Source organism: Vigna unguiculata, chromosome 2 (genome assembly GCF_004118075.2).
Source record: "Vigna unguiculata cultivar IT97K-499-35 chromosome 2, ASM411807v1, whole genome shotgun sequence".
Taxonomy (NCBI): Eukaryota; Viridiplantae; Streptophyta; class Magnoliopsida; order Fabales; family Fabaceae; genus Vigna; species Vigna unguiculata.
Window position 1 is genome coordinate 29,005,091 of NC_040280.1, and position 14,960 is coordinate 29,020,050.

The window sequence follows — 14,960 nt, forward strand, 5'->3', positions numbered from 1 at the left end:
TGGTTCACAAAGGTAAAATGAAACAGAAGGCTCCGGCGCGACGGAGTGGGATGGGACCAAATGAGTCTTTGCATATGTGGGGATGGAGAACGAACATTGCAGGGGAGCCATTCAGGAAATCATGTGTGGATGGACCACTGTTATTGAAATTTACGAAACTTTAATGAGAAACACATGCTGCAGTTATGTTTAGGTTTTTCAATATTTTCTAAGACAATCATCGTCTCCATAAATTTGAACACCAAATTAAAAGAGAGAGAAGACAACAGGTGAAGCAAAATCCAATAATTTTAAAGTCTATAATTAATATGTCCAGTATCTGTGAATTTCGAACTGGGGAGCAGGACTTTGACGTCATTAAGACGCTATTTATTCCTCAACAAATTTATCACATTTTAAAAAGATAATTTCAGTATTTGAGTATTTTTTTTTTTTTTATATTGAAGGAAAGCTAAACTTGAGAGAGGACAAAAAGCAAATTTTTGGCATGGAAGGTAGCAAAAAATGATTTGATTTTAGATGAATTTTGTTTTTTTGTTACTAAAAGTAAGGGAGGGTTTGGAGCGAGAAAAATAGAAAAGAAAGCGCATAATGTGGAAATGTGGGAAGCCGAAAATGAAGCATCCGCAGCAATGGTGTGAAAACGAAAGCAGATTGAACTTGAAAAACAGAAAAAGGTATTATTAGGCTACTAGAGTAAAAAGGCAATCGTGTTTCAAGAGGGTAGGTTTTCACAGTCATTGTCAAAATCATTTCACCCTTCAAAAGTGTAAAAAGTACACATTAACACACACACACACACACAAATATAAGAATGAGATGGCTAAGCAGAAAGCGTTGAGTTTGAATTGTTATTATTGCACGATAGAAAGAAACTAGACAAGTTACGTAAGCCTTTTCACAGTATTTTGTTGGTTTGAAAGAAAAAACTACAGTGTCTCACTCTTTAGAGACTCATAAACAAAACAAAAGCTCATTATTGTTCTGCAACCAAAAAAACATTTTGTAGCGTGTGCGGCGGGTGGTACCAAATCAAACTCATTACCACTTTTTCTATTACATAAACTGTACTTCAACAAACAACGGATAAAACTACCTAAGTCAGGCCCACTTTCAAGGCCCAAAGTGAATGGCCCGGAAAGCGTTCATAGCCTTAAGCCCAAAATTATATTTCTTGGGTAACCGCTGCTACTACTGTTACGAGATGAATCAGCTCAATGTTCTTACACCACAAAAATGGGGTGTAAGAACAGGTTTTATAATGATGAAAATGGTGGGTGCATAATATGATTATATATGATTATGTTATGTGTATTAATGTTGTTATTATGACGAGTCAGCAATGATAGATAGGAAGGTTTGCACATCTGGCGGCACCCGAAGCAGCACGAGATTTGGCGTTGTAAAAGCGCGTAATGTTGTGATGTTGTTGTGTGCAGAAGCATGGCGAAAACAAAAACTCAGGATTGAGAGAATTAAGAGAGCAACACCATTCCCATCCAATCTCTCATTTCTCTTCCATTCTCTGAAATCCCATTGCATCTCTGCACACCAATTGCTAACAATGGCGATCACGTGCCCACAATGAAGCATTGCACAACATTGTTGTAACCATCGACATGCGCTGGTTACCCACCCTCATCTTCTCTCATTCCAATTCATCCTCTTCACCCTCACCCTCACCCTCACCATCACCGTCACCGTCACCGTCGTCGTCGTCGTCGACGACAACGCCCACCTCCTCTTCGGCCACTCGCAAATCTTCCTCTCCCACCTCATCATCCGCGTCCCACGCCAGGAAGAACACCCGCTCCGCCTGGTTCTTCGGCGCCACCAAAAAGTCCACGCGCTCCAGGAAGCTGAGCCACGTGGAGGACCTAGACGCCGTCGTCATCACCCCCTTGTCGCGCTCCAGCAGCACCTTCGATCGTTCCGCTGCCCCCTCCTTTGGACCTCAGCCGTTACCCTTGCCCAGAGCCACCGACTCCCGTTTACCCTTCTCCAAAGATGCCGCCGCCGACAAGCCCAATGCCGCCTCCGACAAACCCAATGCCGCCGCTGACAAACCCAATGTCGCCGTCGATTTTGCCCTCCCCCCTGGTTTTCAAATGCGAAGGTAATTCAATTCCTTCTCTCAATTTCGACACTCGTTGTTTCCTTTGGTAGTTTCCGTTTCCTCGCGTACTGTATCGGTTATTCAAATCATTTTCATTGAATTTCTTAATTATGCTTTGTCGTATTTTGGTATATTTTATTGTCATTAATTAATTGTGCTTACAGTTTCAAACCAGAAAAAAAGAATATTTAATAGAACTTAATTCCATCTGCACAGATTATAACAGTGCATGTAGTGTGTAATAATTTATTTCAAAAATCTTGTCTTTCTTCTCTGTTTTAAGTAAAAAATGTGTAGCTTTAAATTGGGAATTAGTGATATAATTTGCGTTCTGACATATAGGGATTTGTGTGTACAGTGTATTCGCGAGGGAAGAGAACAGAAAAATATGGAGCACGTGGAGACAAGGTTATCACCTGGGGTGGCGCCGCAGCAAGACACGAGCAGTGGTGCAAGTACAAGTGCTCAAGGAGATAACTTCTGGTTGAGTGCTCCTGCAAGAAGTGCTCCAACCAGTCCTTTTGCCAGTCCCAGAATCATCCCAAACACTGCCAAAACCGATGATTTTGTCCCGTACTATTATGTATCACCCATGTCCAACCAGTTCTGGTCAGCACCAGAGATGCCAACATCCGACCCTTCAGCTGGGTACCCACCTCCTGCTTTCTTTGATGTATCAGCACCGCGCACCGATACCACCCTTTCTCCCCCCCATCAAAGCCCGCGGGGAAAAAGCCCCACCCAATACCCCAAAAGCCCCAATGCCCGTTCTTCTTCTTCTTCTCCTTCTCCTCCATACATACCCCCAGATTATCCCTTGACACCTCAATAGCACGCCGGGAAACCAATCCTCCTTACTCTGTCCATCCCTTACCCTTGCCTCCTTGGGCTGGGCCTGGAGCTCCCTTAGTCTCACCTCCTGCTACCTTTTCCCTTCCTGTTGCTAAGACAGAATCCTTGCCAATGAAAAACCAGTGGCAGAAAGGGAAACTTATTGGCCGAGGTACTTTTGGATCTGTTTATGCTGCCACCAATAGGTATGTATTCCTGTCACACGCATGTTTCGGAAGCATTCATTCTTTTATGCTCTTCCATGCTCTCTTTCTTACAAGCTCCTCTTATACACATTTTTTGTTCCTCGCAGAAAAACTGGAGCATTGTGTGCAATGAAGGAAGCAGAAGCCTTTTCCGATGATCCAAAATCTGCAGAGTGCATAAGGCAGTTAGAGCAGGTTGCTTACCTCTTTAGTGTATTTCTTAGCTGTATGTGTTGTACGAATTTTGTAATCACACTTTCTGCCTATGTTCTACTTTGTGATTAAGATGATCCCACTTTAGTTATCTGTAATATTTATCCAGAATTTCTTTCCTTTCTATAATTCACCTTTTTATCATTACAATGTTTCACCTTTTTTCAGGAAATTAAAGTTCTTAGCCAACTGAAACATCCAAACATTGTGCAGTATTTTGGTAGCGAAATAGTAAGGAGTTCTTATTCGTGATTAGTTGTCCAAGATTAATGATTATTTCTAGAACTGCCCTGTAAAAACTTCTGACATCTTTGGGTTGTGCTCTGACAGGTAGAAGACAGGTTTTATATATATTTGGAATATGTACATCCTGGTTCAATGAATAAATACGTTCGTGAACATTGTGGTGCAATAACCGAATGGGTTCTTCGGAGTTTCACACGCCATATTCTTTCGGGGTTGGCTTACTTACACAGCAAAAAGACAATTCATAGGTACTGATCACATGCTTGATGTGTTGCATAGAATGAGATCCTTGTCCAACTAGTATAGGAAATCGATAAGAAATATTTGCATAAATGCTATAATTTTTATTTTATTTTTTTCAGAATGATTCAGTTTGCATTTGGAAGATCTGATGATGTATTTTTTTTTTCTTTTGCAGGGACATCAAAGGGGCTAACTTGCTTGTTGATTCTGCCGGTGTCGTTAAGCTTGCTGACTTTGGAATGGCCAAACATGTAAGTTGTCAAATTCCCTTTCTATTTCGAGTTATTGAAAAATGGTGTGTCTCCAAGCTCTATGTTACTTAGTCTGAGTTTTTTACGAAGTACAGTTGTGTTCTATTTGGAAATTTACTCTTTGGTTTCACCAGCACCTTTTCTGCTAGTAGTCCTTTTGTGCCCCTTATAATACTTTTGAGATTTCTGTGTCCACAGCTAACTGGACACGTTGCAGATCTTTCTTTGAAGGGAAGTCCATACTGGATGGCTCCAGAGGTATATTCTAACTGTTACTCCGTAGCGTCTCTCGGTTGTTCTCTATTGATACCCGTTTCTCGTGCAGCTTATGCAAGCAGTTGTGCAAAAAGATAATAGCGTTGAAGTAGCTTTTGCTGTTGATATCTGGAGTTTGGGTTGCACAATTATTGAAATGTTTACGGGAAAGCCTCCTTGGAGCGAGTATGAAGGAGTAAGCATCTACATAATTTTTTATTCTCGTTTTTATATCAACCTGTTATTCAGAACAATTCCCACAAGGTGTAGTATATTAGAATTCTCTTTTAACATTCTTTCTTTAGAAACTTTATCCTATTAGTTAAAATTTGTCAGAGATGCTGTGTGTATACATGTTTTTTTTCATTTATGAACTAGACATGAAATTCTGATTTAATTATGCAGGCCGCAGCTATGTTTAAGGTTATGAAGGATACACCTCCTATACCAGAAACATTGTCAGCTGAAGGTAAAGATTTCTTGAGGCTCTGCTTTACAAGAAATCCAGCCGAGCGACCAAGTGCTTCAATGTTATTAGATCATAGATTTCTGAAAAACTTATGACAGCCAGATGTTTCGTGTTCCACGCATCTGAATAATGGAGCACCCTTTATGGTAATATAAATGCCGTGTCTCTTTTGCTTTTATCAAACCATGTTACTCGGTGTTAAATTTATCAATTGTTGAGTTGGCAGGATATCCACAGTCCCAGAGAGGTATCTGACTATAGATTTGATCACATTTCCATTTCCACTGCGAGGTGAGAATTTCTAAATATGATTTCCTTGCCATTATCCTCTGCTGGGAATGGAGATTGGATACGTTGCAGTGGCATCTCAGTGCCTGCAACACTTTGGATGAGATTTCTGTGTCGGTGTCAAAATGGTGGCTATAGGAAAATAATGACTGGGCTGGTAGAAGTACGTCGTCATACATTATGAGTTCATCTGGAGTTGTTTAGGATGACTTGCACCTGTAGATGTTGCAGGTTCTTTCCAGGGATTGTCACCGACGCCCTCTCTGAGTAACAAGCTTGTTCAGTGTTCACCATGGAGTTAGCAGCATCAGACTTTGGAAGCAAATTTTGTTCAATATTAGTGATCCTGCTGTCAATTTTAATAACAATAACAAACAGCAATGATTCTTTGCATTAAAATGGATGGATCATTTATTCATGACACACTGGTCAAATAACACCATTCCATTTTGTTTAACAAAAGAATTGTACAATAAAGGATGTGAAAGGACAGAGAGGCACATTTTTACCTCTAGCTCCATAGGGCATCTACGCTTGAATGAAGCAGTAGCACTTGTTTCCAAAACTATTTTCATTCCAGAAAATATACGTTTGATCAAATAACTCTGTTACGTTGCAACATTTTTTGACATTCAAATATTTTTACTACACGGGTTTTTTTTTTCATTGCTTTTGTTGATGAGTACATCTTGTCCGACAAGTGAAAAAAAAATTGCATTATTTCAAATTTTTATAGATTACAATTTGTTTGCAATGTCAAATTAATCCAAATTTGATTTAATATTACAAGAATTTGAAGAAAATTAAAGTGAATGAAGTAGGAGTCAACCTAATCTTGTTAAAAATGTAATATAGAAATCCATTTTTATTATTAATTGTTCTTAATTTCATCTCTTTATTTTTTATTTTTTGTATAAACAAAATTATGACCCGTTATTATCAAGCTTAAAAGACTGAATACAAGAAAAGTTGTTTCAGGAACAACATTGAATTCCCTGTATTACGCCCGCTTGTTCACCAGATTGCGGGATTATTGTTTGATCATATAATAATATCAAAGTCAAAATGTACTACAAGTTAGCGCAACAATTAATTTCTGTAATTTATTCCTTTGTATACCTGGGGTCTTCTTTTAAGAGATTCCTTTTTAGATTATCTGAACCAATTTGGTATTATTAGGTTTTAAATAACTTTTACATTTAGGTTTTTGTAATTAAATCTCTATCAAAGTTTTTGTTTTATTAAATGTTTAAAATATTATTTTCTAAATACATTACTGTCTGCTACTCTGATTGTTATCTTTATTTCTTCATCCTTAACTCGTTTATTATTTAATTTAATCTTCCTCAGTTAACTAATTTTTCAGAGAGATTTTAAAAGGAGGAAATTAAAAAGAAAATAAGTGATTAATTAGAGAAAAAAAGTAATATTGACTATCAAAATTAAATGATAAATAATTAGGCAAAAAAAATATTTTAAATACTTGATAAAGTAATTATTTTAATAAAAATAAATTAAAAATATTAAATTATGAAGTATTTAAAATTTAATAAAGTTAATAAATTTATATATATATATATATATATATATATATATATATATATATATATATTAATAATTATTACAAAAGAACTTTTTTCAATAGCCAACAAAAATTTATAACCGTCACGTATAAAACGTTAATATTTTCGTTAAATAAAACTAATATGCTAACAATCTTTGACATATTTACTCAAAATAAAATCTTCACTGCGATAAAAAAAAGAATAAACAGTTTTTTTTTTTTTTTAAATAGGACGTGTTATTATTAAAATTAATTAAGTTTTAATTCTTTAATAAATTTGTTATGTTCGTACAACTACATTTTCTCAAATTTTCTTACATTCCAATATCAATAAAATATCAATGTTGCATATTATTTTTTCATTGAAATTTTTCTTAACCGGCTATTCGTCAATAAAAATTGATAAAGAAAAATATTAGAAAGGTCAAAGACCTTTAACGACATCGTCACACAAATCAATCACCCAGAGAAATCACAAGTGAATAACACAATTATCTTTAAAACATAATTATCCCTGTAAAAAAAAAAAAAACGGACGTAAAAACCGCGTGAGTGTAACAACGGATTTGGGCCTGGCATCTCATTTGACTATTTTGTCTTTTGCAACGGCATGACTTGTATGACAACTATGCTCCTTCACGTGCATTTATCTATTTCTAGAATTTACTTCACTTTCAGTGCCCAACTTTACTCCTCAATCTTCATATTCCTCTTCCTCTCCCTATAGTGCATAGGGAGAAGGTGAACCACCCATGGAACCTCCTCCGTCACAATCCTTTCAAGTTTCTGGGGATGATACACAAGACAAAGTCATCAACGAGTGGTATTCTTCTTTTCATTCTTCAATCGCTTCTTAATTTTTTCAAGAGAGAACGTGTTTGATTATTGAATAATCTAACTGTTGTTTTGTTTTTGTTTTTGTTTTCTGGATACATGTAGTTGTTCTTGCTGCTACGACTGTTTTCAGGGTCTCTTCGATTTCTTGTGCTGTAACTTTTGTTAAAACTCTTGGATTAGGGTTATTTCATGGGGACATGGGGTATCAACATGTTCCTTTTCTCTCCCCCTTTATCAGATGATTTTGATGTATGATCTGAATTAACTAAGGAAAAACTGTGCTTTTTAATCATAGACTGATGCAACATTCCCCCTTTTTGTGTCTTTTTGGATGCCTTTGCCAACTGAGTTTGAGATTTTTGTCATAAACATCACACTGAAATTAGAATGTATAGATCCTAAGAAGTCTAGAATCTGAGTTTATTATCCTATCCAAATCGTTTGGGAATTTCATTTTTGTTTCACTAGGGGAGGATCCCGTTATACCATAAAGTGGTGTGGGTCTGCAAAAGTCATTCTTTTACTGACATAGAATCACAACACGTTTTTGTGGTAAAAAACTGAATATCAAATATTATAATAAGGATACTAGAATCCAGATTCGTGAAGGTAAAAATTTTGTTTTATATTTAAACGAATCAATAATTTCCTGGTGTCACTTTGGTGAATAAGGCGCATTTGATGCATTATTAAAAGATAGAAAGGAGTTCAAATTATTGGTAATGAGATTCGAACAATCCTTTTGTAGACTAATGTTGGATGGAGGATTTTTGGAAGGTAATTTATTTTTATAAAAAAGTTAAAATACTTTATAATAAAATTTGTTATTTGAATGTAAGAGAAACAAAGTGAATTTAAGGATTTTGAGAAAATAATTTTATTATTTAAGACTATATAATTTCAAGTTTTAAATGAAATTTATTTTGGATTCTCCTCCTTTAAACTTGTCTCTTTGCATCATGATTTCTTTTGGTATATAAATTAATAAAGTTTTTTTTTATAAACATTAATCATGTTTTTCATATTTTTTATTACCATGTTAATTTTTAGATAGGGTTATTTTTCATTAATATCTGACAAATCTATTTTTTAATGGATGTTAATTAATTTTTTTAATATACACTAATAAAACCATTAATTAAGTCGTTTTAATAAATATAGACAACATATATTTTTTGTTTAATATTATTAAAATTATGTAAATTTTTAACAATATTATTTTGTTTTTAACTTTCTGTCACGATTTTCTTAGCTCATGTGATAGTATGAATCTCAGTCAATTTTTTTTTTATTAAAGCCTATAACGACTATTTTTTTTATCATGTTTATAGAAATTGTTTTTTAGTTGATGTTGTTATTTGTTGACAATTTTTGTATTTAGGAATAATTGAAATATTTTTTAAACATGAAAATTAAAACTGAATACATTTCAACTATTTTGTTTAATTAAGAGATAATAATATTTTAACCTACATTGATTCACTTTTAACCCACTCTTTCAATTATCAGATTATCTATTTTCATTCTTTTTAAGAATGGTTTAAAAATGGATAAAAAAATGAATTAAAATATCATTATCCAATTAAAACAGTTATAAAATTAAAAAAAAAAGAAAGTAAAAGTAATAAATATTTAACATATTTCTGAAACGGTAAAACGGTAAAATGTCTTGATGAGATCTGAGTGTCTTTAAGATTTGTTCTGAATAAGAGCTGCACTCTATCAGGCTTACCTAAGCATGAACGTTAAGGTGTGAGGATACATGAAAGGAATAACCATATCCTTCAATTTATTTATTTGCTGCATTGTTTTTATTTAAAAAATGTACAGTTTATTTATATATTTCATTATTTTTATACAAAATTATTTATTAAATTATTATAATTAATTTTATTTAATATTTCTTTCTTAAGAGATAATAAGATTAGTTTGTTTAATCTTTAGTGTAACATTGTTATTCTTAAATAAATTTTTATTATTTTTGGATTTGAGAAACTCCTTTTGACCGAGAGGACTAACGTCATAATTGTTAACATTAAATTATATATACATTTGAAAAATAATTTATTCTTTTTATATGTTTAAGAATGATGTCAATTGGTTTATCATTTTCCAAATTTATAATTTTTCTTAAGATATTTAATTTTGAAATTAAATCAAAACCATCAATATCATATTTTAAAGATTTTCTAAGGTTTAAGCATTTATCTTTCAAAAATTAAATATCTCCCCACCTTAATACACAAGACTTTGCCTTTTATTTGTTCATAGCTTCTTTTTGTTATTTAATTAAAGTCTCAATTCTTCTTTTCTTTCAAATTTTTGAGTAACCTGATTCAAATTTTCTAGTTGATATATCTATATATTTTTATATGATATGAAATAAAAAGATAATATATAAAACACTATTAAAGATAAATATATAAAACGAATGAATTAAAACAATAAAACTTGGTTCTGATTGTAAAGAAAATAAACTCAATAGGAGACTTGTAGTATCTTGAAATCTCACCTTTTTCACAAACTTACAAAATTGTTTATTTTAAGATTAATCATTAATAAAAATAATTAAAAAATATATATATTGCTCTTCTAAACTCGATAATAAGTCCTTTTTTTTCCTAAACTTGAATTATCTTTCTATAGAAAATTCAACTTTGAATTATGCTCTAATTAATCTATTATCCACCAAAAGACTAAACCATAATCTAATATTTAATTTTGTAAAAAAAAAAAACAATTTCTCCTCAAGATATATGCAAAAAGAAAAACTCTCGAAATCCGTAAATGTGAAAGTACCAAAAAACAAAACTAGGCAAAAGAAACACCTTTCTAATTTTAATACAAATCCAAAATAGAATAAAAATAACAACAGCACAAATAGAAAGAATCCTAACCATAAATGAGGATGAAAAAATCAGGACATAAGGACAATATGAGATTCAAGAGATTAAAGGGATGTAATATTCCAAAGTCCTAAAAAAAAAAACTATTAAAAGAAAATAAAGTAAGAAAATGTAAAAGAAGTCATAGAGAAAAATAAAAGAGGAAGATAGAATCTAAGATTGATTATAAGAGAATAACGATAGTTAATCATTCTTTTTATTGTAAACAAAATTGTAATTTACTAAAAAAAATTAACTCATTAATTCTCATTTTTACTACCAATAAAAATTAACACACACTAATAATAATTTAATTAAATTTTATTATCAAACATAAACTTATAATTAATTTAATATAATTATATTAGTTATAATTTTTTTGAGACTTTTATATTTTAAACATAATTTTATAATTAGTTTAATTAAGATATATTAATTAGTACTAAAAAACTTTTAAGGTTCTTTTTCTTAAACATAATTTTATAATTAATTTAATAGAAAAATATTAATTAATAGTAAATTATTTTTTAAACATTCTTATTTTTGAGGTCTAAAATAAGTGTTTTACTCACTTTATCTTTAAATCCTTAAACAATATATATATATATATATATATATATATATATATATATATATATATTTTTTTTTTTTTTTTTTTTTTTTTTTTTTTTTTTTTTCTTATTTTTGATTATAACAACATCAACTTGATTACGTCGTTCCAGCAAAAATGATTGGTTATTCATATTTTTTTAGCTTTTATCATGACTGTACACACATATTCCACCACATGACACACCCAAAAAAACACAGTCAAATGTAACGCACTATCGGTATATATCTATAAACTCTGCTTTCAAAATTCTCCTCCTCCCACAATGCACACGACTTTATCCTCAAAGTGCAAGCATGTTACCAAATTTTAATTTTATTTTCCACAATGCAAATATATATATATATATATATATATATATATATATATATATATATATATAGAGAGAGAGAGAGAGAGAGAGAGAGAGAGAGAGAGAGAGAGAGTTCCCTTTTCACCATAGCTACAAAAAAAATATTATTCAACTTTTAATACCGATTTAATTCGTTAGAAAATATTTTTCAGATGATTCGGTAAGTGATTTCGGTATTATGAGAACTCTATTACGGGTAGAATTTTGTAAATTGAACAAATATGTTTTCAGTTATTAGGCTACATTCTTCTTCAACCTATAACATCATCGTATTTTAAAATTAAGGATTCGAAAACTTGTAAGTTTTAATTACATTTCTTAACTTTGACTCTTCATAAATAAGCTGAAATTTGTTACAAGATAATTATTTATCATATTTAAGTAAATAGAAAATACAAGTACGATAAAAGGATCAAAGGAAACAAGTCTCGTAGTACACGGAAACTGAGTGAGTATGATACTATTGCAAACGCTTTATTTTCTTCACATGGAGACTTCACGTGTCAACTATGTAATTTCCTTTTTTCTATATGTACATGAAGCTGTTAGTTTTATTTATATGAGAGATACATTATCACGCTACATCATCTTGCCACTTAGAGCAATGGTTAACTATGAGATAGGTCTACGCAAGTTCTCTACTCCATTAACGAAATGTGGACTCAATTGTTATATACCAAAACCAAAAGTAGCAGACATTTTGGACTTGTACCAAACTAGAGTGAAAGGGACAACCATAGTGGCCATGCCACTCTCCACAAAAGCAAACCTAGTGAGTGTATGTTTTTTCCTATAAATGGTTGTAGTTTGCAACACTTAATGTCACAAACAATATCCTAATTGAGTTGTTAACTAATTTCTCCTGTTGTCACATTCTGGTGTCAACTTATGGAGTCATTTGTCTCTAATAAACTTCCTTTTGTTTCACTGTTTTGGCTTCTGTTCCTTAGCCCTCTAGTGTGCTCTCAACTTTACTATAACTTCTATGACTCAACTTGTCCAAACCTCACCGGAATTGTTCGATACAACGTGTTGTCAGCTATGGCCAAGGACCCAAGGATCGCTGCTTCACTCTTACGCCTTCATTTTCATGATTGTTTCGTTCTTGTAAATACCTTCTCTAAGTTTTAGTTAACTATTCTTTTAGTTAACTATTCATTCAAATTTATTACATGTGCTGTTTCTTTATTTTTCGTCATGCAGGGATGTGATGCATCGGTGCTACTAGATGACACGGATACTCTAAAGGGGGAGAAAAATGCACTGCCTAATAAAAACTCACTCAGAGGATTTGAACTCATTGACACAATCAAGGCCAACTTGGAAAAGGCTTGTCCTTCCACTGTGTCATGTGCTGATATACTAACCCTAGCAGCAAGAGAAGCCGTTTATCTTGTAAGTGACCAAATTTTCACTGTTTAATATAATAAACCATACTAAAAAATATACACTGACAATTAGTTAAGTAATCATACATGAACATTAACCTATTATTTGGTAAATTTTTCAGAGCAAAGGTCCATTTTGGTCTGTGCCTCTGGGTCGTAGAGATGGTACAACAGCAAGTGAGAGCGAGGCAAATAACTTGCCGTCACCCTTTGAACCTTTAGAAAACATTACGGCCAAGTTTATATCCAAGGGTCTCGAAAAGAAGGATGTAGCAGTACTCTCAGGTTTGTCTCCTTCAAAATTTTACCAACCATGATGTCTAATCAGTGTAATGTTCATATATGTAATGAATGCAGGTGCACACACCTTTGGTTTTGCTCAATGTTTCACGTTCAAGCCAAGGCTCTTTGACTTTGGTGGGTCTGGTAAATCTGATCCAGCACTAGATGAGTCGCTTCTTCAGAGTTTAAAAAGAGTGTGTTCAAATGAAGCTGATTCTGACACCAATTTGGCTCCCTTGGATGCCGTGACTACAAACACATTTGATAACACTTACTACAAAAACATTGTGAACAATTCGGGTTTACTTCAGTCGGACCAGGCTCTTTTGGGTGACACTGCAACTGCTTCATTGGTGAATTACTATAGCAAGTGGCCTCTTCTGTTCTTTAGAGACTTTGCAGTTTCTATAGAGAAAATGGGACGCATTGGTGCCCTTACAGGACAACAAGGGCAAATAAGGGCAAATTGTAGGGCTGTGAACTGAATATCTCGTATTGCTCTTGCCTTTTCAAAACCTTTCCACATTTGCTTTTGCATATGTACAATAAATTCTAGGGGTTTGTTTGTGTTTAAATTTAAGTAATGTATGCAACTTTCAACAAAGAGAACAAAAATGTGCAGTTAGTTTATTTATCAAGAAAAAATGATAACATCGTATCTATTTTTTTACTCTCATTCTTTACTTTCTAACGTGATTTAATTTGAAACATTCATTTCTTTTTAAAAATACAAAAACAGTGATATATTAATCAATGATCACACTAAACCATAAAATAATAAAGAACGTGTGTTAATAAATGAAGTCATAATATTTTTCTTTCGACATACAGAGTAGTCGAGACACTTTTTAATTATATGAGACTAATAAATACCATAACTTCGACAAAATATAATAAAGTTGGTTAAATAATGTAAGCAGGGTTAAATTTAGTAACTGTGTTTGATACTGAGATGATATTATGATGATAACCTAGAAGAGTTACGAAGAAATGAACAAAGGAAATTGTAGATATAAAATTAAGACTAGCAAATAGTTAAGTTGGAAATTAGTCATGTATGGTAAAAAAAAAAACTATATTTTCATATACAAAGCATATGGTTTCAATTTGGTAATGGTCTATATTTTGTACTATTTGCAGCAATTGGACTTAATGGCATGTAATTACGTCACATGTTCAGATGTCAATAGAGTGGTTGACTCATTTTGAAAAATAATGAAACTATAGTGTAGTACATATTTTGACTTTTCCCCATTTTTCTTTTTCCAAATTCTTTCTAAACCTTCTTATTTTTCTCTTGCATTTTATGGAAATAAAAATTTACATTTTATGCTTTTGGATTGTGTAATTTGAAAGTAAATAATGACCGACTTTCAAATTACATAATCCGAAAAACTTCTAGATTGCATAGTCCATTTATGACTCGCGGATCACATGATCCAGAAGTCTTTTTTTTTTCTTTCTTAAAAAAGACTTCCAAATTTTGCAAACTGAAAGCCTTAAATGAGTTCTGGATTGCCCAAAGCTTTTATCTTTTAAATCGAAGATAGTTTTAGAAAAGAATAACTTATATATTATAAATTCAGAAATCATTTTTTATTTTTGAATTCTACAATCTAAAAGTTGTTTTTGACTTCTAGATTTCTGAATTGTAAAATCTCAAAGTTATTTTTGTTTTCTGAATTGGAAAATTAGAAATTTTTTTTAATACAATCCAAAATCATTTTTTTTAAATGATTTATAAATTGACAAGGGGAAATTTTTATATTGGACAAAAAAATCATGGAAATAGAGGAAAATTTTGCCCTTTTTATTAGAAAGACGGCAAGAGGCCCAGAAGAGAAAACTAATTATTCCATATTAGTTGGGCCGGTAAGCCCATAGAATCTTTCAGATTACAAAATCACACTCAGGAGAGTTATCA

At 32.3% G+C, this 14,960-nt stretch overlaps 1 protein-coding gene, 1 long non-coding RNA gene and 1 pseudogene across 2 annotated transcripts; all 3 read left to right on the top strand.

The window, feature by feature from the left end:
• The first annotated feature begins 1,320 nt into the window (after positions 1-1,320).
• Positions 1,321-5,389, top strand: LOC114174624 (annotated as a pseudogene).
• A 1,905-nt stretch (positions 5,390-7,294) lies between these two features.
• Positions 7,295-7,843, top strand: LOC114174194. The gene is made up of 2 exons (XR_003602669.1): positions 7,295-7,505; positions 7,622-7,843. It is a non-coding gene; the product is annotated as an uncharacterized LOC114174194 (long non-coding RNA).
• Positions 7,844-12,184: 4,341 nt separating this feature from the next.
• On the top strand, positions 12,185-13,694 carry LOC114171444 (peroxidase 10-like). Its single transcript, XM_028056462.1, has 4 exons — positions 12,185-12,473; positions 12,570-12,761; positions 12,877-13,039; positions 13,112-13,694. The coding sequence occupies exons 1-4, from the start codon at positions 12,255-12,257 to the stop codon at positions 13,519-13,521; spliced, it is 984 nt and encodes a 327-aa protein (XP_027912263.1). The 5' UTR covers positions 12,185-12,254; the 3' UTR covers positions 13,522-13,694.
• The last annotated feature ends 1,266 nt before the right edge of the window (positions 13,695-14,960 follow it).

Coding starts and splice junctions, on each gene's coding strand:
- LOC114171444 (XM_028056462.1), top strand. CDS start 12,255: ATGGAGTCATTTGTCTCTAATAAACTTCCTTTTGTTTCACTGTTTTGG. Junction 12,474..12,569: donor TTCATGATTGTTTCGTTCTT/GTAAATACCTTC, acceptor TTCGTCATGCAG/GGATGTGATGCATCGGTGCT. Junction 12,762..12,876: donor CAAGAGAAGCCGTTTATCTT/GTAAGTGACCAA, acceptor TAAATTTTTCAG/AGCAAAGGTCCATTTTGGTC.